The following is a 27,392-nucleotide window of genomic DNA, read 5'->3' as shown; positions in this document are numbered from 1 at the left end:
TTTGTCGAGGATTTTTGCATCTGTCTTCATCAGGGATGTTGACCTTTCTTTTTTCATAGTGTCTTTGGTTTTGGTATTAGGGTAATTCTAGCCTATGGAATGAAATTGGAAGTTTTCCCCCCTCTTCTGTTTTTTTTTTTTGTTTTTTTTTTTTTTTGAGTAGTTTGAGGAGAATAGGTATTACCTCTTCTTTAAATGTTTGATAGAGTTCACCTATGAATCCCTATGGTTCTTGATTTTGTTTATTGGGAGTTTTTTGATTACCAGTTCAATTTTGTTACTAGAAATTGTTCTGTTCTGATTTTCTGTTTCTTCCTCATTGAGTTTTGGAAGATGGTGTTTCTAGGAATTTATCCATTTCTTCTAAGTTGTCTAATTTGTTGGCATATAATTTTTTTAGTAGTCTCTCTTAATCCTTTGTATTTTTCTGGAGTTGGTTGTTACTTCTCTTTCATTTGTGATTTTACTCTTTTTTTCCCCTGGTGAGTCTGGCAGTTTTATCTTTCCAAAGAAGCAGCATTTAGTTTTTGCTTTTGTTTTTTTGAAGATTTTATTTATTTATTTATTTGACAGAGAGAGAGAGAGAGATCACAAGCAGGCAGAGAGGCAGGCAGAGAGAGAGGGGGAAGCAGGCTCCCCACTGAGCAGAGAGCCCATTGTGGGGCTCCATTTCAGGAACTTGAGATCAGGACCTGAGCCAAAGGCAGAGGCTTAACCCACTGAGCCACCCAGGTGCCCCAAGAACCAGCATTTAGATTTTTGATCTATTCCTTTTGTTGAAGTTGTTGTTTGCTTGTTTTGTTTTGTTTAGTCTCTATTTTCATGTATTTCTTTAGGTTATGCTTGGCTTTCTTCCTCTCGGTTTTTTGTGTAGCTATTAGTTTTTGGGTTTGTGGTTACTGTGAGGTTCACAATTAAATCCAAAGTACATAGCAGCCTGTATATTAAATTGATGGTCACTTATGTTGAAACACATCCTTTTTTTTTTTTTTTTAAGATTTTATTTATTTATTTGACAGAGATCACAAGTAGGCAGAGAGAGGCAGGCAAAGAGAGAGAGGAGGAAGCAGGCTCCCCGTTGAGCAGAGAGCCAGATGCGGGGCTCAATCCCAGGACCCTGGGATCATGACCTGAGTGGAAGGCAGAGGCTTCAACCCACTGAGCCACCCAGGCGCCCCGTTGAAACACATTCTAAAAGAACTTTTTTTTTTTAATGCTCCCTTCCAGGTTTCATGTATATATTACCATATTTTACACCTTTTGTTCATAATTTTCTTACTTGTAATTATAGTCTTATCTTTTTGATTTAAAGAAGTCTTTGTGAAATTTCTTATTAGGCCAGTTTAGTGGTGATAAATTCTTTTAACTTTTGTTTGTCTGGGAAACTCTTCTATTCTGATTAATAACCTTGCCAGGTACAATATTCTTACTTGTAGATTTTTTCCCTTTCAGCACTTTGAATTAAAAAAAGAGTAAAATATTATTTATTTATTAATTAATGGTCTGCAAAGTTTCTTCTGAAAAAAAAAAAATCAACTGATAGCCTTGTGGCTTCTATACATGACTACTTTGCTTCTCTCTTCTGCTTTTAAATTTTTATCTTTGATCTTTGATATGTTTTATTTTTCTTTATCTTTGATCTTTGATATGTTTTATTATGTTGTGGTGTGTGGACCCTTTTGGGTCATCTTCTTTGGAACTCTGTGCTCCCTGAACCTCAGTGTCTTATTTGTGTCCCCAGGTTAGAGAAGTTCTCAGCCATTATTTCTCAAATGAAGTTTTCAGTCTCTTTCTTCCTCTTCTCCTGGGACTTCTCTAATGTAAATGTTTGTTTACCTTATCTAAGAGATCCCATAACTTATCCTCATTTGTAAAAAATTCTTTTTTTTTTCTTTTTTTTGTTTAGCATGGGTGGTATTACCCGTCCTTCCATATCACTGATTCATTCTTCTGCATTATGTAATTGTTTATTCTCTCTAGTATATATTTTGTGTTTTGGGGTTTTTTTGTATTCTTCATCCCAGATTGGTCCTTCTTTATATTTCCTATGTCTTGTTGAAATTTTCAGTAAGTTCATCCACTTTCCTCTCAAGTCCAGTGAACATCTTTATGATCATTATTTTGAACTCTTTATCAGGTAGATTGGTTGTTTCCATTTCATTTAGATTTTTTGTGAGGCTTTGTTTCTTTCTTTTTTAGAGCATATTCCTGTCTTCTCATTTTGCTCGACCTTCTGTGTTTAGAATGTTTTGCTAGACCTTCTCTGTTCATTAATTTCTATGAGTAAATCAATATAGCTGTCTCTCCTTAACTTGAAGGAGTGGTCTTGTGTTTAGCTATGCATGGCACCTCTTTTTTAGTACACATAATTATGTCTTATAACTCACAACCCAGAGATGATAATTGCTAACAGTTTGATGAATTTTGTTTGTGTGTACATGAGTATAACAGTTGGGACTTCATTCAGTATCATGTTGTGTTTAGCTCTCTTAATATTATGTGCATTTCCCTTATCATTCAGTGGTATTCTTTGCAAAATTATCTTTCTTACAAAGATTATGATATTTATCTGCCAAAGTAATATTGTAGGAAGGTCAGAATGTCAGTATTCTTTAAAAGGAAACTTTTGTAAATTGTATTAACTTGAAGTTATTTCTTAGAATTTAATTGAGCAGAATATGCTCAGAGGAAAAATAAAATTTTGTAAACATTCATACATGTTTGAAGTTGATGGTTTCAGAAATGCTAGTAGTAGCATCCTATACACCCCTGGCAGTCCATCTTTTTTTTTTTTTTTTTTTTTTTAATTATTGAAAGGTATATTAGTTTGCCTGAGCTGTCATACCCAAACACCAAAGACTGCGTGTCTTAAATAGCAAGTGTACCTTCTCACAATTCTGGCCATTAGAAGGTTGAAATCAAGATGTCAGCAATGGGCGCCTGGGTGGCTCAGTGGGTTAAGCCGCTGCCTTCGGCTCAGGTCATGATCTCAGGGTCCTGGGATCGAGTCCCGCATCGGGCTCTCTGCTCAGCAGGGAGCCTGCTTCCTTCTCTCTCTCTGCCTACTTGTGATCTCTGTCAAATAAATAAATAAAATCTTAAAAAAAAAAAAAAAAGATGTCAGCAGTGTTGGTATCTTCAGAGGACTTCTCTCTTTTGGTTTATAGATGGCCATCTTCTTATATCTTCACATTTTCTTCCCTCCGTGCATGTGTCTATATCAGAATTTCTTCCTTGTAAAAGGACACCAGTCATTATTGGAAGAGGCACCTCATTTTAATTACCTTTTCAAAGATGCTATTTCCAAATTGAGTCACCTCCTGAGGTACCAGGGGTTAGGACTTAAAAATATGAATTGGGGGGCAGGGTAGCAGAACATAGCTCAGCCTATAACAGAAGGTAAGTAAATTTAAAGCTTGTGAATCATAGTGCTTTAAAGGTAAAAGAACCCTTTGGGCATTAATCCAAGTGACTCATTTATTAAGTAACTTTTAATGTAAGTGGCTTGCTCAAGAACAGAAGTTTTGACTAGAACACTGGTTTTCTGAACCTTAGCTTTTAATTTTAATTAGAATAAAAGAAAGTTAGTGTAGTTCAAGGTAGCCTTGTAGAATTTAAAAATGCATTCATAATTGACAAAATTCTTGGGTGCCTTTGTTTTAGCCTCTTGGTTTGGCACTTAGACATTGTCCCTCTTCAAATTTATGGCCTAATTTCTTCTGTACTTAAGGCCCTGACATTTTCTTCTCACAAATTCATGTTTTTCTATCCCTTCTCCTGATAAATTTGAGGTGAGAGTAGAGGCTTAATTGATTTGAATAGATATATCTCCCAGTTTTGAAGATACTTCTTTGGCCTTCATGGTTGTTTTAAGTTGTTAAAGTCTTAAAACCCACAACTAAACCAACCTAAAATCATCTTATATTTTCCCCAAAAATACCCAGTAGAAACTTACTAGGGAAGTTCTTTCATTTCTTCACATTTAAATCCAGGCAAGCCTGAACCTTCATTTTTTTTTTCTTGTCATAACCTGGTTGGATAATGACCAGAGTTTTTGCTTATGCAGTCCTCTGATACATTGTCTGAGAAGTTATGTAGGTTTAAGCCCTCATTTGCACTCCAACCTTTAGTTATGTTTTTAGATCATGTGGATGCCATTCTAAATTATAGAAGTTATCTAATTGGCTATGCAGAGGTATGTGGTATGTCATCAGCCGTGGATACTGATATCTGAGATACATTTCTTTCTCTTAATCCCACTATTTCTTAAACTGTGAAAGAAGAATCCCTCCATTATTAAAGGTAAAGCATGATACTAGTTAAAATGATAAGGACAGATTTTAATCAGTAATACACTGTTGCAATAAGGAAGACGGTCCAGCTTGAACTGAACTAAATTTGTATTTGTATAGCAGTAATGGTAACTGGGCATTTCAAAGGGACAATGAGGAAGTGGCAGGGTAAGGGTGGAAGCTAAGTAGAGTCAGAGAAGTAAAAAATGATGAAGGGTTTATTGGTATAAATGTGATAGGCCAGTTTTTTTTCTGCTGGTTGGAATTCTCTTCTCCCACATAGACAGTGAGTCCTAAGCCCTAGCCTTCCTGATGATTACAGTCCCGAGGAGTGGCTTTCACATCATGGACAAAGACACTCCCAAGTTACAGAGGATAACATTACAGTTGCCCCTTGAACAACACAGGTTTGGATGGTACAGGTTCCCTTATATTTTTGGATTTTTTACATTACAGTACCATAAATACATTTTCTCTTCTTTATGGTTTTCTTGGTTATATTTTTCTTTTCTCTGGCTTAATTTATTATAAGAATACAGTATATAATACATATATAGCATTTTAAATATATGTTCACTGACTGTTTCTGTTATCAGTAAGGCATCTGGTTATCTGTAGGCTGTTAATAATTAAATTTGGGGGGAGTCAAAAGTTAAAGGGGGATTTTCAACTGCACCAGGAGTCAGTGCCCCTGAACCCTGCGTTGTTCAATGGGTAAGCTGTAGATCACAAAGGGAGAGTGGAAGAATTCACCATTGTAAGCCCTTTTTAGTAAATGCTCTAAGGTCAGGGTGTCCGAGTCCTCTCACAGGTGTAGACTGGAACAAACATGAAATTTTTTTTTAACAGCCCTGAATTTTCTCAGGTAGGCAATATAAGTGGGGCTATAATCATCCTTGCGTTGTTACAGCTCTGTTAGTGTGTGTTCAGGTTTTTTAATGTGGGGAGAAGTGATGGATGAGATCATTTGTGCTGAGCATTTGCAGTTTTTAATAGGCCAAGGTTGAGGCCCACTCAAGAAGATGACTCCGAGGAGTCTGATTGGAGTTTGCTTAAGGAGAGAATCTTTGTCACCATTCGTGGGTGAAAAATGTAAGAGCAGCATAACTAATATCCATATCAGAGTGTGTATAGAACTTGGTCTTGTATTTCAATTTTGAGTCTGATGGAGCCACTTTAAACACCTGAGGGAGAAGTCAGATAGCTGCCACTCAAATCCTGGGGACTACACTGTGTTAGGTTTTTGTTTGTTTGTTTATGGTCTTAGTAGAACCAAGAACTTAGCTTTGTTGAGGAAAGCATTTTGAAATCCATTAAGTTCACTTTTAATTGAATTATGTCCCAAGTGATTTACAGTAATCAGATAATTTGAAAATTATCCCTTTACATTGAATGGTAGGGAGACGAAGCAGAGAAATGTGTCATTTATGACAGAGGACAGAGCATAAGTCAAATTTAATTTTATTTAAAAATTTGCTTTCGTCTTACTTAGGTAATACTAATTTGTTTAGTTTGCTAAGTTGCGAGTTCTTTTTTTGAAATGACTAGGTCAGAGGGAGTGAGCAGTTTGAAGCTTCCAGCTATGCATAGCTGTCTCGTTGCCTGGTATAGGACCAGGGCTCCTGGGTGGCTCAGTGGGTTAAGCCGCTGCCTTTGGCTTGGGTCATGATCCCAGGGTCCTGGGATCGAGCCCCACATCCGGCTCTCTGCTCGGTGGGGAGCCTGCTTCCTCCCCTCTCTCTCTGCCTGCCTCTCTGCCTACTTGAGATTCCGTCTGTCAAATTAATAAATAAAATCTAAAAAAAAAAAAAAAAACAAGTAATGGTAAAGGACCTCCTATGCTTGGTCATAAAAGACATTCCAGTATTTGCCTTGGTCTCTTGGATTATATACCTAGAAATTACCATTGTGAAGATCCAAGAAGCTCTATAGAAACACCTAAATGGAGAGGAGCTGAGTCCTCTTCTCAGCTCTCAGCACTCAGCTTGTTAGCTATGTGTATGAGCCATCATTTAAGCAGATTTTCTATCCCCTCTCAAAATTCTAGCTTTCAGAAACTGAACCGTAATAAATGATTGTTGTTACTTTTAGTGACTAAACTTAAGGGTAATTTTTTACTTAGTAATAGATAGTAGTAGTTTTTTAAAATGGCTTCAGAATATGACTGAGTTAAATCTAAATATGTGAAACACCTTAAAAAACAAATTTTTGGAGATACTTTATTTTCCTTGGGGAAAGAATGTGTAAGTTTGTTTGTTTGTTTGTTTGTTTTACAAATTGGTGATAGAAGAATAAATCATCTAATTGTATACCTAGCTTCTCAGAGGCTTAGATTGTTCTTTGCCCTACTAAAACTAAGAAAGAATGTCGAAGAGGAAAAATCAGATTATAGATTAAAAGTTGTAAAATTGTAAGTTTCCTGAGGACAGTCCTTTCTTAATAATTTTTTAGAACTTTGGGCGCCTGCGTGGCTCAGTGGGTTAAAGCCTCTGCCTTTGGCTCAGGTCATGATCCCAGAGTCTTGGGATCCAGCCCTGCCTGGGCCTCTCTGCTCAGCAGGGAGCCTGCTTCCTCCTCTCTCTCTGCCTGCTTGTCTGCCTACTTGTGATCTCCTTCTGTCAAATAAATAAATCTTAAAAAAACAAACAAACAAACCATTTATTAAGCACCTACCTCTGTCAGGTACTGAGGATACATCACTAAATTAGATAGACACAATTTCTGCTCTTTCAGAGACTTCAGTTTAGTTGGGAAGGTCAGGTCCTCTCCACCTCCTCCCCCAAAATTCTGGTGATAAATCTATTAAAAGAATTAAGTGGAGTAATGGTACGGAGGTTTACTTTAGGCTGGTCAGTGTTTATCCTGCTTTTTCATTATAGTATCTGGTACACATTGGGCATTTATATATTGAATAGATGAGTATGTCTGAATTGGTTTGTTTATATGTTAGAATAATACTCTTATTCCCCCTGCCAACATACATACATGCATGTGTAGATGGGAATTATTTATGTGATACTCCTCTGAATTTTAGGACTCAGAAATGTTATATCCCAGTATTCCAGAATTGTGAATATATCCAGTCGTTAGAATTGTGAAAGTCTTGGTTTTGTAAACAGCCTCCTGCGGAGCAGAGCAAATATGTCCCGGATAGAACAAATTTTTGTGGCATTAACGATTTTTACAGAGACAAAGCGTTCTTCAAGGCCCTCTTCTTCCCCCCCCAAAAATAAATAAAATAAAATAATAATAATAATAATAATAAATAAAGGCAAGGAAAATCTTATAGACTGGAAATGCTGATAGCAGTTTTCAGGATACTGAGCTTTTGGCTAATCAGATAAGGGAGCTGAGCTTGGACTCCTGTAGTCTAGACCCTCGGGGGTGCCCTCAAACCACTGACAGAATTAGAAACAGACCCTGACAGTACTAAAGCCCAAATACTACTCTTAGTCTAATATCAGAGAATGAACCCACCACCAAAGATTATAAATTTTAAGAAGAAGCCATTGTAAGCAGGGGTTGGCAAATACTTTCTTTAAATGGCTAAGATAGTAAATATTTAAGCCTTGCAGGTAATACAGTCTCTTTGTACATACTCAGCTCTTCCATTGTAGTGGGAAAGCAGGCGTAGAAGATATGTAAATGCATGAACGTGACTGTGTTCAAATAAAACTATTCAAAAACATAGGTAGGTGGTCAGATTTGGCCTGCAGCCAGTTTGCTAAGCCCTGCAATAGAGGATGGAGTAGAGGAGGTATTTTACGAGTTAATGACTATATTTGAATACCAGTGAAAAATAAATTCTTCAGTCCATTATATCCAAAGCAAAATGATAAAGTCATGATTTCAGCAAGTGAAATGCATGACCCTAAAGACAAAAAACAGCTTTAGAGAAAGAGGTGATTTGGATGGATTTATAAATTAGAATTACAGAATTAGCAGTAAAAGAAGATGATAGTGGTAAAAATATCCTCAAAAAGTGAGAGATTATCATCAGTATAAAATAGTGTGCTCAACAAATCTTTTAAAGATGAGATTCAGATTAAGATAAGAGAGAATTTACCACCAAGATGTATGCTAAAGGGATTTTGGAAAGAGTATTCTTTAAGAATCTACTCAAGCTAAATATTTTAGGAACAAGAACTAAATCTCTATATTCCAGATACTTTAAATAAAAGTGATGACAAAAATGAAATAGAATGGTGGTCAGTGTAGTTTTCTTCAGATATAGATTATTAGAGTCTAGGTAAAGATGAAATTCATGCTTTTGTAGTTTTTTTTTCCCCACACTTTTGTATTTTGTCTAGTCTCTAATCGCCTTTATTAATATTTTTGTGATGTGCAGTAGAAATGAGGTTTATGATGTATAAAGTTTGAGGTAGGTAATCTAAAAGGTCTTCTTTTATTATATGGTTCTTAAATTTTTTGCAAAGAATTTCTGTCCAGTGATTATAGTGGCTCCAGATTTTTTTTTTCTTTTCTGTATTTGGATAATTAGTATGTTTATGCTGGATATTTTGATCATTGTGGGGAGACTCAAATTTGTTCAATATAGGAAAGAACAAAGTTAAGGGCATAATCTAAGAAGAACTATGTTCCATGGTTCAAGAAGCTGCAGACAGAGCCAGTAAATATCAGACTGAAAAAAAAAAAAATACATATCAGACTGAAGTAATTGTAAAGGGATCAGTAAAAACTTACATTTCTGTGGAATAGAAGTCAGAGGAAAATGACCTTGAGTTTAAGTAAGAGCTAGGAATCCTAAAACAGGAAGGAAATATTTGGTCTTCTATGAAAAAAAATAATAAACTATTGTCATAGTATTTTATAATTTATTGGGTGCTTAACATGTATCAGGTGTGGTACGAAGAACTTTGTGTGGTTTTGCACTTAGGCCTTTCGACAGTCCTTTTTAGTTTGATGCCTTTATTATCTCCATTTTATAATGACTGGAACTGAGGCTTTTTTATAGTTTGACTACTCACTCAAAGCTTCAGGGCTAGAATCAGTAACCAGACTGCCCGACTTCCATGCAGAAATTTTGCCTTAACCACAAGTCTTATGGACTGAAGAGTAAGTTTAGATAATTGTTGTGTACATTATCTGCATATATTTATATGTTCTCTGTGCTTTATACAGTGCAGAGGAGCAATTAAAGATGACATTGAGAGCATGGGTGAGGGACAAGGAGTTTTTCAACTTGGTGTGAAAGGGAAGTGAGCCTGATACCATATAGAAGGGTCTACAGTTAAAAGTGGAATAATTCTTCCCACATGTAGCCATCAAGTACTGAACTAGACTAATTCTTGATGTGTAGTTTTGATTTCTAACATATCATTTTGTATGTGGCAAAAGCTTTTAACTTAAGATTTTTTTTTTCCCTAGTGGAAAGCGTGAAAGAACAATTAAAACTTTCTTTGGAAAACAAGAATGGCATAGTGCAAACTGGTGAATTAACAGTTGTGCTCGATGGACTGGTGATTGAGCAAGAAAATCTAACAAATTGCAGCTCATCTCCAACCAGTAAGATAATTTTATGTGTTCTTAAAATTTGAAGAGGAAAAAACCCCAGCAAGACGTATATAAAAACCTGCTTGCTTGCTTTCTTGTTGTTCAGTAGAAATACAGCAAAATGGTGATGCCTTACATGAAAATGGAGACCCTTCAACAAGACCAACCTCCAGGTAGAATATTTTATTTTAGTATTTGTGGCAAGGTAATGTAACATTTTCCATATTATAAAGCTTTACATTTTAACTTTAGTTTAAAGTTTGCCATAGAATTTAAAAATTCTATCTAAACTTTTTGTTTGAATTCTTGTAAAATTTTTAAAGAAATGACTGTAGTTTCTAAAGTAGTTTTTTTTTTTGTTTTAAGTAGTTTTTAAAGAAATAAGAACTTCATTGAGATAATAATACATACACCAAAAGGTTTACCCTTTTAAAATATATACTTCAGTAGATTTTGGTACATCACCACTATCTAATTTCAGAAATTCTCATCACCCTCAAAAGGAGACTGTACTCATGTGCTGTCTCTCCTCGTTCCTCTCTCCTCCCATCTCCTGGCACCACTAATCTATTTTCTGTCCCAAGTGGCTTTGACTATTCTGGCCATTTCTTAAGAATAGACTCATACAATATTTTGCCTTCTCTTACTGGCTGTTCTTAATTAGCATAAGGTTCATCCATGTTATAGTATGTATCAGTCCTTCATTCTTTTTTTATTGGTAATGGCTTCTTAAAATCTGTATTTAGGCATATTTTTATCAGTAAATAGATAGACTCAGATAATGTGGAAAATGGATATCTTTTTGATGTGGAAAATGGATATCTTTTTGATGTGGAAAATGGATATCTTTTTGCTGTCTCAGTTGGCAGCTTCCTGCAGATCACTATAAGATACATGCTCCACAGATTATAGTCTTTCCTCAGAACTCACCCTGCCATCTCAGAAACTCCCTTGTATTCACATTTGATGACAGTAAATAAAAAACTTTCTGGAGATGCCTGGGTGGCTCAGTTGGTTAAGTGTCTCCCTTCAGCTCAGGACATGAGCCCAAGGGTCCTGGGATCAAGTCCCTCATCAGGCTCCTTGCTCAACAGGGAGCCTGCTTTTCCCTCAGCCTGCTGTTCACTCTGCTTGTGCTCTCTCTTTCTGACAAATAAATAAAATCTTTAAAAAAAATAAATAAATAGGGCACCTGGGTGGCTCAGTCAGTTAAGCATCTGCCTTTGACTCAGGTCATGATCCCAGGATCCTGGGATCTAGCCGCACATTGGGCTCCCTCCTCAGTGGGGAGCCTGCTTCTCCTTCTCCCCTGGCTTGTGTTCTCTCTCTCTCTCTAAAATAAATAAAATCTTCAAAAAAAAAAATACTGTTTATGACAAAGTGTTGCTTCTATTAATACACAGAATTAGTAACATCATTATTCCTAAATTTCTTAAGAGTACTTGAATAGATGAATGTATCTTCTGAAAATATACTTGGCTTAAATAAATATATTTACTTAGCATATGAGAAAATTAAGAAGTAAAAGGGTGGAAAAATTAGGTAGATTAAAATATTTTTTTTGTTTTTATGTATCTATAATCACATCTGTTTTTATAATTTTTGAAATACAATTTTAGATGGGTAAAGGAGCTTGAATCGTCACCGGTCTGAAACCTAATGTTGTTTACTGCATATGGTAAGGCATTTTGAAGGAAAGATTAGATCTACAGCACCAGGAGAACTTCACATGCGTTCTTTTAGACTCCTGGATCACTGATTCTTGCTGAGTGGCGGGGGAGGGCTGTGTAAATCATAGGAATCACTTGGGAGCTTCCTTCAGACTTCACCTGTCCGAACTTCCTGAAGACCTCCCTTTCCAGATATATAAGTGACAAAGGAAGGGAGAGTGGCATTTATTCATTTGTTAATTTTTCATCAGATACTTTTCACATGTTTGTACTGGCCCTATTCCTGTGAAATTGCATTCTGGTGGGAGAAAGTAGATAGTAAACTAGTGAAGAAATAAATTAACTAATTGGAAATAGTGATAAGAACTGTGAAGTCCTTGAAATAGGACAAGGTGACAGGAATGGAAGGGAGCCTATTTTAAAAAGAAATGTCGGGGGAATCATCTCTAAAGAAATGTCATTTGAATTACAATTAAAAAGCCAAAAATGTACTATCCATGCAGAGTTCTGACAGAAGAGCATTATTCTAGGTAGAGGGCATAGCAAGTACAAAGACCTTGGGTTTATTTTTAGTTAATTTATGCTCTACAAATTCTTCCAGCTCTAGAATATAATATTTAACCTTTTTTTATAATCCTGTAATCATTATAATATTACTGCCTATGTATAATAATTTTTCATAAACATTTGAAAACTTTACAGCATGTTTTCATAGTCATTAAAATTGATACATAGTATATCTGTTGCAAGGTGAGCAAGAGGGAACTTTGGAGAGAAATAGATTTGAGGAAGATGGGCAGGGCTTACGGACATGATCTGATCTGATCTGATTTATTTATTTATTTAAAGATTTTATTTATTTGATAGAGCACAAGTGCAGGCAGAGAAAAAGGTAAAAGCAGGCTCCCCACAGAGCAGGGAGCCCAGTGCGGGGCGGCTTGATCCTAGGACCTCAGAACCATGACCTGAGCTGAAGGCAGACATTCAACCTACTGAGCCACCCAGGTGTTCCTGATTTATGTCTTTTAAAAAAACATTAAGGCTGCTTTGTGGAGGGGTGCATATAGGGTAGCCTGTGTATTTGGAGAAATGGTTAACTTACGTGATATCGCCCAACTCTCTGTCCACTGCCAATAAGATTTAAAATGTTTGATTTTGTAATTGGAGATTTATTTACTTATTTGCAGTTCATATATACTATAGATTCTTCTAACTCTGCAATATAATATTTAGCTTTTCTGATTCTCATGTGCTCATTATTTTAGTGCCAGTACATTGTAATTTTTAATCAATATTTGAAGACCTTTCAGTTTATTTTCCAGGATTCTATAAAATTACAGTAGGTTGGAATTGATTTTTTAAAGTTCCATAAGCTTTTTGAAAATACTTTTAGAGCATTCTAAAAAAAAGATTAATCTTAGACTTAAATATTTAAAATGTATGACTTGGTCATTACTGTGAGGGACTGAATTCATTTTGATTTAGTGTATTTGTGTATCTGAGTGTACAGTTACCTGCCAGTGTGGATACACTTGGAACTGAAAGTAATGTAAACTTTAATGTAATAAAAGCATGCTATATCATTTGTTCATTACTCTTGTTACCTTTCACTTTGTTTGAATATTAAGAATTTGGTAAATCTTAATGACAATTCTGATGGAAAGTTATTTAATTCTACTTGTTAAAGAAAGCATCTTTTTTATTTTTTTTTTAAAGGTTGGCTGTTGAAGGTACTAATGGGACAGATAATCATGCACCCACAAGCAGTCTAGTTCAAAACTCATGCTGTTCATATGTAGTTAATGGAGACAGCACACCTTCATCTCCGTCTCAGGTTGCTGCCAGACCCAAAGCCACACCAGCTCCAAAACCACTCACATCTGAGCCTGCCAATGACACTGGTAAGCATGGTGATTTATGACTCATTGTTTCTGTTTTTGGGTTTGTTTTTTTTTTAAGATTTTATTTATTTGACAGAGAGAGACAGTGAGAGAGAGAACACAAGCAGGGGGAGTGGGAGAGAGAGAAGCAGGCTTCCCACTGATCAGGGAGCCTGATATGGGGCTCAATCCCAGGACTCTGGGACCATGACCCGAGCCAAAGGCAGACATCCAGGGGCTGAGCCACGCAGACGCTCATATGATGTGTTTCTTAAATGAAAACTAAATTAAACTTTATGAACCTGTGCCTACACTTCCTACTGCATATTCTTTCTTAATCTTTAAGTCTATGCTAGGAATTTAAAGATCACAGTACCTGAAATATTTTTGAATAATTTCAATTTTTCCAGATTATTTAGGAGGGTATTCCAAATACATATTCAGTTTAGAAGTAGTAGTACATTTCACTAAGCATGCACTTATAATTAGATTCTTGGGCTTATACCACAGATATTTCTGGAAGTAATTAGATAAAGGGCCAGTTACTTACTAAGTTCACTCCTGATTCATGAAATATATAAGAATGATGAATGCTCATTTCAGAAAGGCTTGTATGACCACTGTGTTTCATTCTTGTCATCATCCTCCATTTAAACTCTGTGGAATTTGGTAAGTTAGCTTTTCTTCCTAAAATATTTAGCTATTTGAGTAGATTGGTGAAAATATCTATTGACCACTGGTTAGTTGCATAGTTTAGTGTTTGGGTATATTCAGATGCTAATGCAAAAGGAGGGAATACTTACCGAGGCCCCCCCCCCACCCATTGCTATAATATTAGAAGCTGGGGATATTTATATTTCCCCAGAGGTATAAATAAGGATCATTCATGTGTGTGTGTGTGTGTGTGTGTGTGTGTGTGTATTTTCATTCCATGGCTTGTCAGGTAATTGTAGGCCCATTCTTCTCTTATTTATCCTTGCCTGAAATTTCAAGGTGAAGTTAAAACACAAAGGAACTAGAGTTGAAGGCTCCATTGTAAGTAATTGCCACAACATTCACATTAAATGCATGGAAACCCTGGACAATCATGATCTCTAATATTTGTGCTATATATGTTCTAAACACTATATGTCTATTTACTGATTTAATGCTCACCATAATAATTGAAATAGATACTAAAGTCTTTCCCTTTCTCCCAGGAGGAATTGAGGAATAGAGAGGTAACAGTAGGGAGTAGAAGAGCTCTCTAAGCTCTCTGCCCTCTGCTCCACTTTGATGTGTGTGATTTTTATAGTGTCGCAAAGTTGTACTTTTCATCTTTCATACTGTGATAGGCTTCAACTTATATTCCCTTATCCAACTTCGTGATTGTGTTTTCACCTCCTCTGATAATTGTTGGTGGCATCTGACAAAACAATCCCATCTGTCATTCTATTGGCCAGTTTACAAAGACTTCCGGAACCTTCTCTGTTGGTAGCAACCATTCTGCCAGTGTGTTTTGTGTGATCAGTCATCTCTTAGGAGGATGAATTCAGGTACTTCTCAAGGAATGGGGTAGTAGTCTTTAAGACATAAGTGCAAAAATTGTATTCCTCTTTTAATCAAGAACTTTAAAATCAGTTTTCATGTTGGAGTGTGGGTATGGAGTAGGAGTGTGCATGTTCTGTGTATAACATGTTACATGTTTTAATCCCTTAGTTACAGTTCGAAGTCCTAAAATCTTTAAAACCAAAAGAATGTTTTGGTAAACTCCTTTGATGGCAAAATGACTAGAAATGTTTTAAAGGTATTCATAGTTTATCATGCGTGGTGTATCTCTCTATTTTGCCACAGAAATATTACAGTGTGATGACAATGTATAGTTCCCAAAATCTGCTCACATAGTAATGTAATATAGAACAAATGTGCCATATTAATTTTCTAAATTCTGAAGACTTACAGATTCTGGAATATACTCAGCCCCAGGGTTTTCAGATAAGGGATTGTGGGCCTGTGCTAAGGAATTTTAAGACAAATAATTTCATTTTACCGGAGATGGTATTATACAAGAGGACTTTTGGGGGGGATTTTTTTTCCTCCCTCCTGTGCATTTGGGTTTTGATTAACAGGGTCCATTTGTAAGTTTTATTGCTGTAAATATTAGTTATTTTAAGCTAGGAAAGGAAACAGTCATGATTGAAGAGATTAGATTCTCTAATAGGACTTTGTTCAAATCCCAGGTCTATCATTTAATGTGTTAACTGTGTGATCTTGGACAAATTTCATATCAAAATTTAGCTCTTCCATTTATAAAAAGAAGGTAATACTTAACTACCTGGTAGGATTTTTTTCGAATGCCAAATGAGATATTCTAAAATATCTACCATAGTCTTTGAATGGTGGTAGGTACTTAATAAAAATAGTTTTCTTCGCAACTTCCCACTGTCCCAAAACTTCTAGTACAAAATGACTTATTCTAATACATAATTATTCTCTTATTAATAAAATAGATCAGTGTGCTCAGTATGGTAAGTTTTAGGCAGAACTAACTGATTTCATGTTTGTTAAACTTTTGTTTATAGCTTTTGGGATAATTATAGAAAGTTTCCCAAAAATGTACAGGCAGGTCCCATGTTTCTTTCACCAGCCTCCCCCAATGTTAACATACAGTATATAACTATAATACACTATTAAAATCAGGAAATTGGCATTGACAAAATCTGCATTTCACCAGTTATATTTGCATTGTGTGTGCCTTTAGTTTTGTGCAGTTTATCATGTCTGGCTTCATGGAGCTGCCACTGCAGTCACGATAAAGAACCACACCACCACTAAAGGCCCCCTCGAACATTTGCATGAATTGACTTTAAAGAAGCTTAAGGTTCATATATAGAAGCAGTTCTTTGTCACACCTTTAAAAGGGACTAAAAATGAACTCAAGGATTCCAGCATTTCTGCCTTTTTCTGCTTCACTCGAACAGTTGTAGTAAGGACAGATGCATGGTGCTTTGAGAGGGGCCTATCATAAAAGACAAGGGAAGCTTCTCAAGGATTAAACAGGAAAGTAGGGTGATAAGTCTTGTAAACAAAATGTCATAACAGCTGAAAGTAAGGATTGGGATGCATTCATTAAGAAACCAAGTTAGTGGGTGGCACCTGGGTGACTCAGTCAGTTGGTTGAACATTCGACTCTTGACTTCTCCTCTGGTGGTGGTCTCAAAGGTCCTAGAATCAAGCCCTTGTCTGCACTTAGCCTGTGGTCTGCTTGGGTGTCCCTCTCCCTCTGCCCCCGCCCCCCAGTACTCACTCTCTCTCTGTCTCACTAAATAAACAAATAAATAAAATCTTTTTTAAAAAATGTACAAAAACTTAAAAAAAAAATAAACAAAACCACCCAAGTCAGTTGGTATGGTCTTATATCTGTAGAGAAGGAAATGCTTTGCATGAACTTCTATTCTACCTGTCACACATTTTTAAATACTAGCTTACATAAAATTTTCCACATTCTTTCACGAGCAAAGAGTCTATGATCTTGACTTCCCTCCCTCTGTTTCTCTCTCTGCCTTCCCTTTCCTTTTTGCCTTTCTGGTAGTTTGTCCTTTCACTCATCCTTTCATCATTTGTTGACAGGTATTTATTTCGCAGCTAGCGTAGACAGATGTTTATTTTGCAGGGCTCTGCTTGCTGGCTGTTTATATACACATCACAGTTGCTCAACTTAAGCCCTATTGGGCTTAAGACATCTTGGGCCAGATAATTCTGTGTTGTGGGTGGCTGTCTTAATGTATTACACATTCCTGATCTGTACCCTCTAGACACTAGTAATATCCTCTCCTTCCCCTAGCTGTGACATGGCTAAAATGTCTTTGGAGTGGCGGACAAATTTGTCTGCAGTTGAGAACCACAGATACATATCAAAAGTAATTTCTCCAATCAAAGATATGCCCACTCGGGGTGCCTGGGTGGCTCAGTGGGTTAAAGCCTCTGCCTTCTGCTCAGGTCGTGATCTCAGGGTCCTGGGATCGAGCCCCACATCGGGCTCTCTGCTCGGCAGGGAGCCAGCTTCCCCCTCTCTCTCTGCCTGCCTCTCCCTACTTGTGATCTCTATCTGTCAAATAAATTAAAAAAAAAAAAAGATATGCCCACTCAGAATTGTCCCTATTAACATTTTGCATTACTGTGGTATATATGTTATAATTAATGAACCAGTATAAATACATTATTATGAACTATAGCCCATAGTTTACATCAAGGCTCACACTTTGTGTTATGTGGGTTTTGTGACATTTAAGAAATGCATGTTGTTGGGGCCCTTGGGTAGATCAGTGGGTTAAATGCTCAACTCTTGATTTCACATCAAGTCTTGATATCAGGGTAGTGAGTTCATGCCCTGTGTTGGGCTCCACCCTGGGGCGTGGAGCCTACTTTAAAAATAAATAAAGCAAAGCAAAGAAATGGCTGTCATGTACCCAACAGTACAGTATCATACAGAAGCGTTTTACCATTCCCCAAATCCCCTGAGTGCCACCTGTTTAATTCCCTACACTCCTAGGAACCACTCATCTTTTTAATGTCTCTATAGTTCAGCTTTTTTCAGAATGTCACATAGTTAGGATTCTTCGTTCGCTTAGCAATACGCACTTCAGCCTCCTTGATATCTTTTCATTGCTTGATACCTCATTTCTGGGACTGCTGAATAATCCTCTGTTTTGTGGATATACTCTTATTTGCTTATCCTCTTGGTTGCTTCTAGGTTTGGGCAATTATATAGAGAGCTGATACAAATATTGATGTGCAGGTTATTGTGTGGACATAAATTTTTTACTTTAACTGCACTGAGGACTGTGTCTGCTGGATTATATAATAAGAGTATGGTTATTTTTGTAAGAAACTGCAAAACTGTCTTCCAAAGTGGCTCTACCTTTTTGTTTTCCCACTAGCAATGATTGAGAATTCCTCTTGCTCTCCTTCCTTACCAGTATTTGCATTTTAAGGAGTTAATTGTTATTAGTATTTTTTTTTTAACAGTGCTGAATCTTCCCATCCAAAGAAGATTATGTCTCTCTCCATCCATTCTGTGTTTTAAAATGTCTCTTAGTAATGTTTTCTGGTTTGTTTAGATAGGTCTTGAGTGTAATTTTAATGTTGAACTTGCATAGGGTTATTGTGTTAAAATATTTCGGCCAAATGGTACTAAGAGTTTTTCAGTTGATTTTTGTAGTGTTCTAAATAAACTTAACCTCTGTGAATGAGTTTCATCATTTTATTTCCAATATTTTTCCCAGCAGTATTGGAGTGGTGATTATGATCCTCCTTGTTTCTGATTTTGGTTTGTTTCTGACCTTAATGGAAATTTTCCTAATGTCTTAAATTCTCCTAATGTCATAATATATGATGCTTACTGTGGGTTTCTGATGGATAACCAAAATTACTAATTCTCTTGATTCCTCTTATTCCTCAGCCTTAGAGCTGTATTACTCCCCCATAATAAATTAAGAAACTGAATTTTTCTTTTTCTTCCCTAATGTACTATCTTATTTATTTATTTATTTATTTTAAAAAGATTTTATTTATTTGACAGGAGAGAGGTCGCAAGTAGGCAGAGAGGTAGGCAGAGAGAGAGGGGGAAGCAGAGTCCCTGCTGAGCAGAGAGCCCCATGTGGGGCTTGATCCAAGGACTCTGTGATCATGACCTGAGCCAAAGGCAGAGGCTTTAACTCACTGAGCCACCCAGGTGCCCCCCAATGCACTATTTTAAGTAACATGGGAGTGATCTGTTCAAAATTCTGAGTCTTGTGCTCTTCGGTGGAATGATATTAGATCTTACATCACTTTTTCATTTCTATTGTGATGAGTCTTTTTCTTTTTTCTTTTCTTTTTAAGGATTTTATTTTTAAGTAATCACTGCACCCACTCTGTGGCTCAAGCTCAAACTCTGAGATTGAGTCAACTTGCCCCACCAACTGAGCCGCCAGGTGCCCTATGAGGAGTCTTTTCAATTTTTCTTTCTTTTGATTCAGTTAATGTATTTCAAAGCTTAGGTTTTTTTTTTTTTAAGATTTTTTTTTTTTCTTTTTAAAGCAATGTTTGCACTCAAAGTGGGGCTCAGGCGTCAAGAGGCGCATGCTCTACCAACTGAGCCAGCCAGGTGCCCTGTAGTTTATGTATTTGAGACTTAGTGATATAAAGTGGTTTGTGGCATTCCTAATGTTATTCATACTGTGGTTTTCTTTATAAAACTCAGGTATACTTAATGGTTTCTCCAAATTTACTGGTAAGAATCATCTGAAGCATTTGTTAAAAATAGAGATTCTCAGGGTCACCTGCGTGGCTCAGTGGGTAAAAGCCTCTGCCTTCAGCTTGGGTCGAGAGCTCAGGGTCCTGGGATGGAGCCCGGCATCAGGCTCTCTGCTTAGTGGGGAGCCTGTTTCCCCCTCTCTCTCTCTCTGCCTACTTGTGATCTCTCTCTGTCAAATACATAAGTAAAATCTTCAAAAAAAATAAAATAAAATAACAGATTCTCAGACCCTTCCTTAGAGGCTTCCCCCAGAAATCCTGTAAGTCTAGAATGGAAACTGAGATCTATAGTTTCAGCAAGGTCTCAACTGATTCTTAGCAGGTAAATTTGGAAATTCTGATATGTTTTACTGTTCTTTTAATTCCTTGTACCACTTTTCCTGCCTGGCTTTGGAATTGACTGTTAAGCTCATTTATTGCCATTCTTTCTTGTATCTTTGGATATTTCTTTGGCTTTGTCCACTAGCATTTGATACAAGTGTTTTCATTGCCCTTAATTTCCCTAAAGTTTATAACTTCATTATTATTTCCTCTTTAACTCAGTAGTTTATTGTTTAAGGAAATTGATTCTAGATTGGGGGAGAACTATAATTTTTATGGACGTAAAAGTATCAGTTTTCTCAACTAGTAAAATGGGAATAAAGCTGGTATCTGTCTCAGCATTGTTCTTTGAAGACCAAATAAGATAACCCTTAAAAAGTGTTTAGCAACTTATGTCAGAGTTTAGGTAAACGTTTTAATATGTTGTATTTATATTGTTTATTTCTAGTTTGTTTTAATTTATCAGAGAGAGAACGTGCATAAGCAGGGAGAATGTCAGGCAGAGGGAGAAATAGGCTTCCCGCTGAGCAGACGCCTGACCCACTGAGCCACCCAGGCATCCTACTTGTTTCTAGTGTATTGGTAGTTAGGATGTGTCCTCCTTATTGTGTAATTAGGGATTTTCTTTTGGTCTTCGACATGTCAGTTTTTCTAAAAATTTTTAGTGTTTGGATAGAATATGTATGTAAGAAACTTTTTAACTATAATTTAAGTCAGATATATCGTGTTATTAAATCTTCATGAACTTAACATTTCTACTAACACTCTTTAATCTGCATAGTTTTGAGGGAGATATGTTCAGTTCATTTCTTCCTTTATGAATTGTCATTAATTTATTGACTCAACAAATATTTATTGTTTTCATATGCCAGGCCTTTTGTAACAGTTGGGGGATACAGGAGTAAACAAGTCTGATAAAGTTTTCACCCTCTGAGTTTAATGAAAAGAAATAAAAACAAATACATAAAATGATTTCAGAACAAGAGAAACTAAACAGGTTAGGAACAGCATTAAATAAGGTACTCAAGCACTGCCTCAAGTGCTTTCTGAAGATGTAGTTGAGCATTAACTCTAAATGATGAGGAGAAGCCAGTCATGAGATATTTCAGAGACCATGGGAACTGCAAGTGCACATCTTCAGAATGGGAAGGGGTTCGTTCTGTTCAAGGAACAGAAGGAAGGCCATTGTGAGAAATCAAGGATAGCTGTGGAGCAGAGTAATGTAGTCTGTATAGGCTGTGGTTAAAGAGTTCGGAATTCTGGTAGTAGTAGGAATTCACTGGTGTGTTTAAGTAGGGGAGTGAAAAGATCAGTTACATGTTTTGGAAATGATTTCTTTGGGCTGTCATTTGGAGAATGAGTTGTTGGGCAAGAGAAAAAGCAGGCAGACTAAAATTAAGAGGCTGTTGCCGGTATTAAAAGCAGAAAATGATGGACCAGGAGGTGGTGGTCCAAATAGAAGAGCTGAGAGCACTTACTGTTGAATTATTATTGTAGGAGAGAAGTTTCTGCCATGAACAACTGAATGGTGCTATTTAATATTTCATTTTCTTCCTTTGTTGCTAACAGTTTGTGTATTGTGTGTTGTGTTTTAGTATGCATAAAGGTTTATGACTCTCTTCTTGGGCTGGATTATCTTTTCTCAGTTATTCCTCTTTTCCATTTAGTGTTATTTTGCTTTGAAGAGACTACTGCTAAGCTTTTCCAGTTTTGGAGATTTCTGTACTGTTGAAGAGTATTAAATGAAATAATTCTCTTAAGTGAGCATCATATACAGGATACCAGAACTTAGTCTCTCTCTGCACATTCTCTTTTCATTTCTCTGTGTTATCTAACAGTGTTTGATACAGATTAACTGTAAGTATTTTATTTGTTGTTTTTTTTTTTTCTTCCGAAGCCATTCTCTCCCCCATATTTGGACAGAACTTAATTCATTCTCTTGTTTATCTTGTAATTATAGTTTGATTCCTTTAATATACATTTCCTTTCCAGTGTTTAAATCTTTTTCTTTCTTTAAAAATCTACCTGATGAGTCCAGTACTCTTAATTAGGTCTTCCTCCCCCATTTCAATTAGAATTTTATGTGGAATTTTCTTTCATTTTGGCCAATAATCTATTCTCTTTATAGTTTTAATTTGGCTCACTTTAGTAGTGATACATAATTGAAATTCATCAATCACATTTAAAAAGAATATTAAGAAAATTGTATTAGTGGATCCCAGTACTGAGTCATTTCTTCAGAAAGTGTAGAATGAATTCCTGGATCTTTCTGGCAGTCCCCTGTAGTACTAAATTAATGCTGCTGTGTGTTTCCCCCATTGGCATTTTTGATATCAGCTACCTGTTTGATATTCACTCCATTTGCATATGAAAAGGGAGATTGAAAGGGATCATTTAAAGTTTTTATATAAACCATGCAGACTTCGAAAATTGATGATTTGCAGGAAGAACATGTTATCCTCATGTTGGTTTCTCTTTTCCTTAAGTTAAAGCTATTAGTGTATGTATACACACAGTTGACCCTTGAGCAACAAGGGATTTGGAGCACCAACATCACCCAGTCACCCCACCCCTTAACCCCTGCCAACTGAAAGTCTTTGTGTAACTTTGGAGTCCCCCCAACAGATTTAACTACTAAGAGTCTGTTGTTGACTGTCAAGCCTCACCGGTAATATAAACAGTCAATTGACACTTATTTTGTATATATCTTATATACTGTATTCTAACAGTACAGTAAGGTAGAGAAAACGTTAAAATCATGAAGAGTTGTACTATATTAATTGGAAAAAATCTGCATGTACGTGGACCCACATAGTTCAAACCTGTGTTGTTCCAGGGTCAACTTTATTCTTAAATTTTTATTATTTATATGTTCATCTCTAAAATGTGAGCAAGGGGACGCCTGGGTGGCTCAGTTGGTTAAGCGCTGCCTTTGGCTCAGGTCATGATCCCAGTGTCCTGGGATCGAGTCCCACATCGGGCTCCTTGCTCGACAGGGAGCCTGCTTCTCCCTCTGCCTCTGCCTGTGCTCGCTCGCTCCCTCTCCCTCTATCCCTGACAAATAAATAAATAAAATCTTAAAAAAAAAATTTAAAATGTGAGCAAGAAAAAATACAATCTTATTTTATTTTCATCAGTACCTGATACATTACTCAGAGTAAATTAGGTACCAAATAAGTACAAGTGGTGAGTTGTTTCCTTTGTCATTCTTTGATAGTTTATCTTACTGATTTTTCCCTTTTCAGTTAATGGAGAATCATCCTCATCTGCACCAACCGATAATGCTTCCACCACGGGTACTGCAATAGTATCTGAAGAAAATGCCTTGTCTTCAAATTGCACTAATACTACTGTTGAAGATCCTCCAGTTCAAGAAATACTGACTTCCTCAGAAAACAATGAATGTATTCTTTCTAACAGTGCAGCATTTGGATCTGAAACGAGAAGTACTTTAGACCTTGCTGCCTCTAATTCTGGAAATAATTCTGCTTTTGAGGCAGCCAAATTAAGACAGCCAGATGGGTGTGGGGAACCTGTACGGCAGCAGTCTGGAAGTACCAACACAGAAACGTTGCCATCAGGGTATGTTAAATACATGTTTTAGAAGTTTGACTTACATTTGAATAGCAGCTTTTTAATAATATGACTGTTGAACATGTATATAAAATTTTTCCACTGTTTAGTAATTTGAAATCAAAGTTGGAATTTAATTGATATAATTTACTTGCCACAAACTAAGTACTTTTTAAAACTGAGAACAATTACTAATGAAGTATGTGCAGTATGAAGGGGAAAGATAAAACCTAATGTTAATGGGCAAGACAACACTTGATTTGATTCTTGGTTTATTTTTACTTCCAGGGAAGAATGACCATAATACTACATAATTACCTCAGTTCTCTAGCTTCCCTTATGGTCTGCTCCCCAGGGCCCAATATAGCCATCCTTTTTTTCAGTTAGCACTGAGTGCTGGGAAAAGTCACCTAACTCTGCTGATTACCTCTGTTACAAACTCAGGTTTTCATTGCTGCTTAATAATTCTTAGTTCCCTTTAAATTTTCCCATTGAAAATATCTAGCTTCCCCAAATTTCCTTTAAAGAATTATTCTATGTGTGTATTCCATTTGGTAATCTCTCCTAGATTTACTGAACAAGTTTTTTTTACTCTTTACTTGGCTTTGATGATACTAATATGACTTAATCATTCCTTGTCTCTGACTTCAAAAAGTTTATTTCTCGTGGCTCAGACTTACAACCGTAGATGCAGTACAGGTGGACAGTGCCATGATAGACGTATGGATGCAGTGCTTTCCCTCACAGCTCTCAGCAGTCAGCATGGTTCATCTTGGAGCTGTGGAAACTGTACTGCTAGAAGTCTTAATCTTACTGTCCTCCGTTTCTCATCATAGTCATTGTGTTCATGGCCCTGTCTTATTTTCTGAACTGTTTTTCTCAGTGTTCTTTGCTGCCGCATCTTATTTTGCCTACTGCCTAGTAGTGGTCTTTTAGCCTTTGTTGTTCTGTCTGCATGTTTGTCTTCCTCTGTTGGCGGTCATGCTTTCCCATCAATGTAACTGTCACATCTGTATGTCTGAGCCAGACCTTTTTCAGAGTTCATTTTCAACTGCTTCTGGAAATCCCCCCTTTTCCTGCCAGCATTTCAAACCTCTCTCAAAAATCTCTCCTTGTTTTTGTTTTCAGTCTTTGGCATTTTAATCATTTATCCTAGTTCCATGTTTCTGCCACTGTGACAGGTACATTTAAGAAGCTGTTAAGAACCTCATGGTCTGATAGGAGGGTAAAGATAAGTAAGCAGCAGCTATACTGTACAGTTGAAGCTGGGCTAGACCTAAGTTGAGCAGGCTGTGGGTGGGAACATACACAGAGAGATCTTTGAAGGGAGTAGCCTACACTATTGAGACCAAAGAATACTTTCTGAAAGAGGTGATGTTAAGTGGATGTCTAAAAGAGGGTTAGGAGTTAGCAAAGTAATAATGTAAGTGCTGGTGGTAAAAGGCTTCATTCTCAGTAGAGCCAACTCCTGTTCAGATCTCAGGCATCCATAAAAATGTGTAAGTAGAATTCAGGAAATAGTATTTTGTTACAGCTTGAGTTCAGCATTCGAGGAAGTTGACATATGCAGTACTAAAGAGTAAGCAGTCCTATGAAGAATTTCATATACTTTTCTAAGAGTGTGGGAGTATTTTCCTGAAAACCATGAATGAACATTATAATGCATTTTAAGCAGGGTCATGGCATTGTCCTTTTTGCGTTTTAGTTAGGCCATTTCCTTCTAGCAGTGGTACAGATTTTTAGGAGTCAAGGAGACAAGTTAGGATAGCAGCCAGGCTGGTTTATAAATGAGAGAAGCAGGCATTACGATTTAAAATGATAATAAGCTCAGAAACTTAATTCTCTGGAGTCCAAATAAATGCTTCAACATGGCCTGTAGGCCACCATATGTGATGTTTGTGTTAGACTTTTGTGGTAACCTAGATAAGTGATTTTCAAGTTGTAGGCTGTACCCCATTAGCAGATTATGGCCAGCATTTGAACACATAATTGAAGCAAGTCAGTGTAGACCAGAATAGGAAATACTGAAGTGTTAGTTGTAATATGAGTAAACATTGTTTCCAGAAAGTTTATTTTTCTGGTGTGGTTTTGTGTGTATAAATAACAAATAAATAGCAGTCTAGTATACACAGAGATATTTATGTAATACATATTTCTTATTCTGTGAACTGTCATCAAAAAAGTTTAGAAGCCAGGGTGCCTGGGTGGCTCAGTTGATTAAGAATCTGACTCTTGGTTTCAGCTCAGGCCATGATCTCAGGGTCCTGGGTTTGCATCAGACTCCATGCTAAGTGTAGAGTCTGCTTGTCCTTCTCCCTCTGCTCCTCACCCTTGCTCACGTGCTCTTTCCCTCTCAAATAAATAAATAAAATCTTTAAAAAAAAAAAAAGTTGCTTTTAAAAAAAGAAAAGTGTAGAAACTTTTGATCCAGGTGAAAACTTAAAATAGCTAGGTGGATGCTGGTTTTGTAAGGTGATTAGTTGTGAGGAGGTAGTAGACTAGAGGCGTGGAACCAAAGTTGATTCTTCTGGCTTAGGCAGGTCTTTGTGTAATTGTCCAAGTTAGCAGTTTTCAGATTTACATCATCATCTCTCTTTCCTCAGAAATCTTTCCTAGTTCCCTGTGTTTCCTTTCTTTTAACTTACTCAGCTGTATAGCTAATTACCAGTGGAATCACGAGTGTTCTGAAAGAAGAGTATTTCAGTCTGGAGATGACACTTGAGTTTTAGGCAAAGCATTATCTCACCCAAAGACCTTTGCATTTGCTCAGACTTCTGTGTGGAAGGTTACTCCTCTGATACCTGCATGACTTATTCAGGTCTTTGCTCAAATGTTACCTTACTCCAGGGGCCTTTTCTGGTTCCCCCTGGTTAAATCAGGCCCCTCTGCACCCATCCCCTTACCCTGCCTAATTTTTCCCCAGCTTTTCGCTAGGAAAATTTGTAAACCTGTAGAAAAATTTAAAGAATTTAACAGTGAACACCCCTATGTCTACCAGTAGATTCTGTAATTGACCTTTTACTGTTTGCTTGATATCCTGCGTCTGCATCTCTGTCCATCTAACTTTTAAGAGCCTAGATGTCCATCAGCAGATGAATAATAAAGAAGATGTATTTTTTTACGGTGGGATATTATGCAGCCATCAAAAATCCATGAAATCTTGGCCACCTGCAACAGTGTGGATGGAACAGGAGGCTGTTATCCTAAGCGAAATATGTCGGTCAGAGAAAAACAGTTTTCATATGACCTCACTGATAGGAGGAATTTGAGAAACAAGACAGAGGATCATAGGGGAAGGGAGGGAAAAGTGAAAGAAGACAAAACCGCAAGAGAGTCTTAATCTCAGGAGATAGATGAGGGTTGCTGGAGGGGAGGGAGGTGGAGAGGATGGGGTGGCTGAGTGATGGACATTGGGGAGGGTATGTGCTATGATGAGTGCTGTGAATTGTGTAAGATTGATGAATCACAGGCCTGTACCCCTGGATGCAGTTCAGTGATGTGCAGACAGCAGTACATTTTGCCCCTCAGTACTTCAGCTTGTATATCATTAACTCTAGAGTTCAGTATTTTTAAAGATTTTATTTATTTATTTGTCAGAGAGAGAGAGAGAGAGAAGAGAGCAAGCACACAGGCAGACAGATGGCAGACAGAGTGGCAGAGGGAGAAGTAGGCTCCCTGCTGAGCAAGGAGCCCAATGTGGGACTCAATCCCAGGACCATGGGATCATGACCTGAGCCAAAGGCAGCCTCTTTACCAACTGAGCCATCCAGGCATCCCTAGAGTTCAGTATTTTTAAAGTTTTTTTAGGTAGAGTTTACATAGAAGGAAATGCATGAGTCTTAATTATATCATTTTCATAGGTTCTG

The 27,392-nt window shown here is 36.9% G+C and overlaps 1 protein-coding gene across 4 annotated transcripts in view; it reads left to right on the top strand.

Annotated features, from left to right (window-relative positions):
- The window catches only part of WWP1 (WW domain containing E3 ubiquitin protein ligase 1), a 114,044-nt gene that overhangs the window by 44,377 nt on the left and 42,275 nt on the right, over positions 1 to 27,392 (top strand). For 2 of the 4 annotated variants that reach the window (XM_045063146.1, XM_045063145.1), the window contains 4 exons: positions 9,681 to 9,818; positions 9,913 to 9,979; positions 13,193 to 13,377; positions 23,199 to 23,535. In XM_045063146.1, coding sequence (XP_044919081.1) covers positions 9,681 to 9,818; positions 9,913 to 9,979; positions 13,193 to 13,377; positions 23,199 to 23,535 — 727 coding nt within the window. Of the gene's footprint in view, positions 1 to 9,680; positions 9,819 to 9,912; positions 9,980 to 13,192; positions 13,378 to 14,671; positions 14,892 to 23,198; positions 23,536 to 27,392 lie in introns of those variants that run through there. The other 2 variants (XM_045063147.1, XM_045063148.1) reach the window with 2 other exon arrangements.

Source organism: Mustela putorius, unplaced genomic scaffold (genome assembly GCF_011764305.1).
Source record: "Mustela putorius furo isolate JIRA1106 unplaced genomic scaffold, ASM1176430v1.1 tig00003846_pilon_pilon_pilon, whole genome shotgun sequence".
In the NCBI taxonomy this organism is placed as follows: domain Eukaryota; kingdom Metazoa; phylum Chordata; class Mammalia; order Carnivora; family Mustelidae; genus Mustela; species Mustela putorius.
The sequence above is the reverse complement of the archived record's forward strand: the minus strand, read 5'-3'. Positions and strand labels throughout refer to the sequence as shown.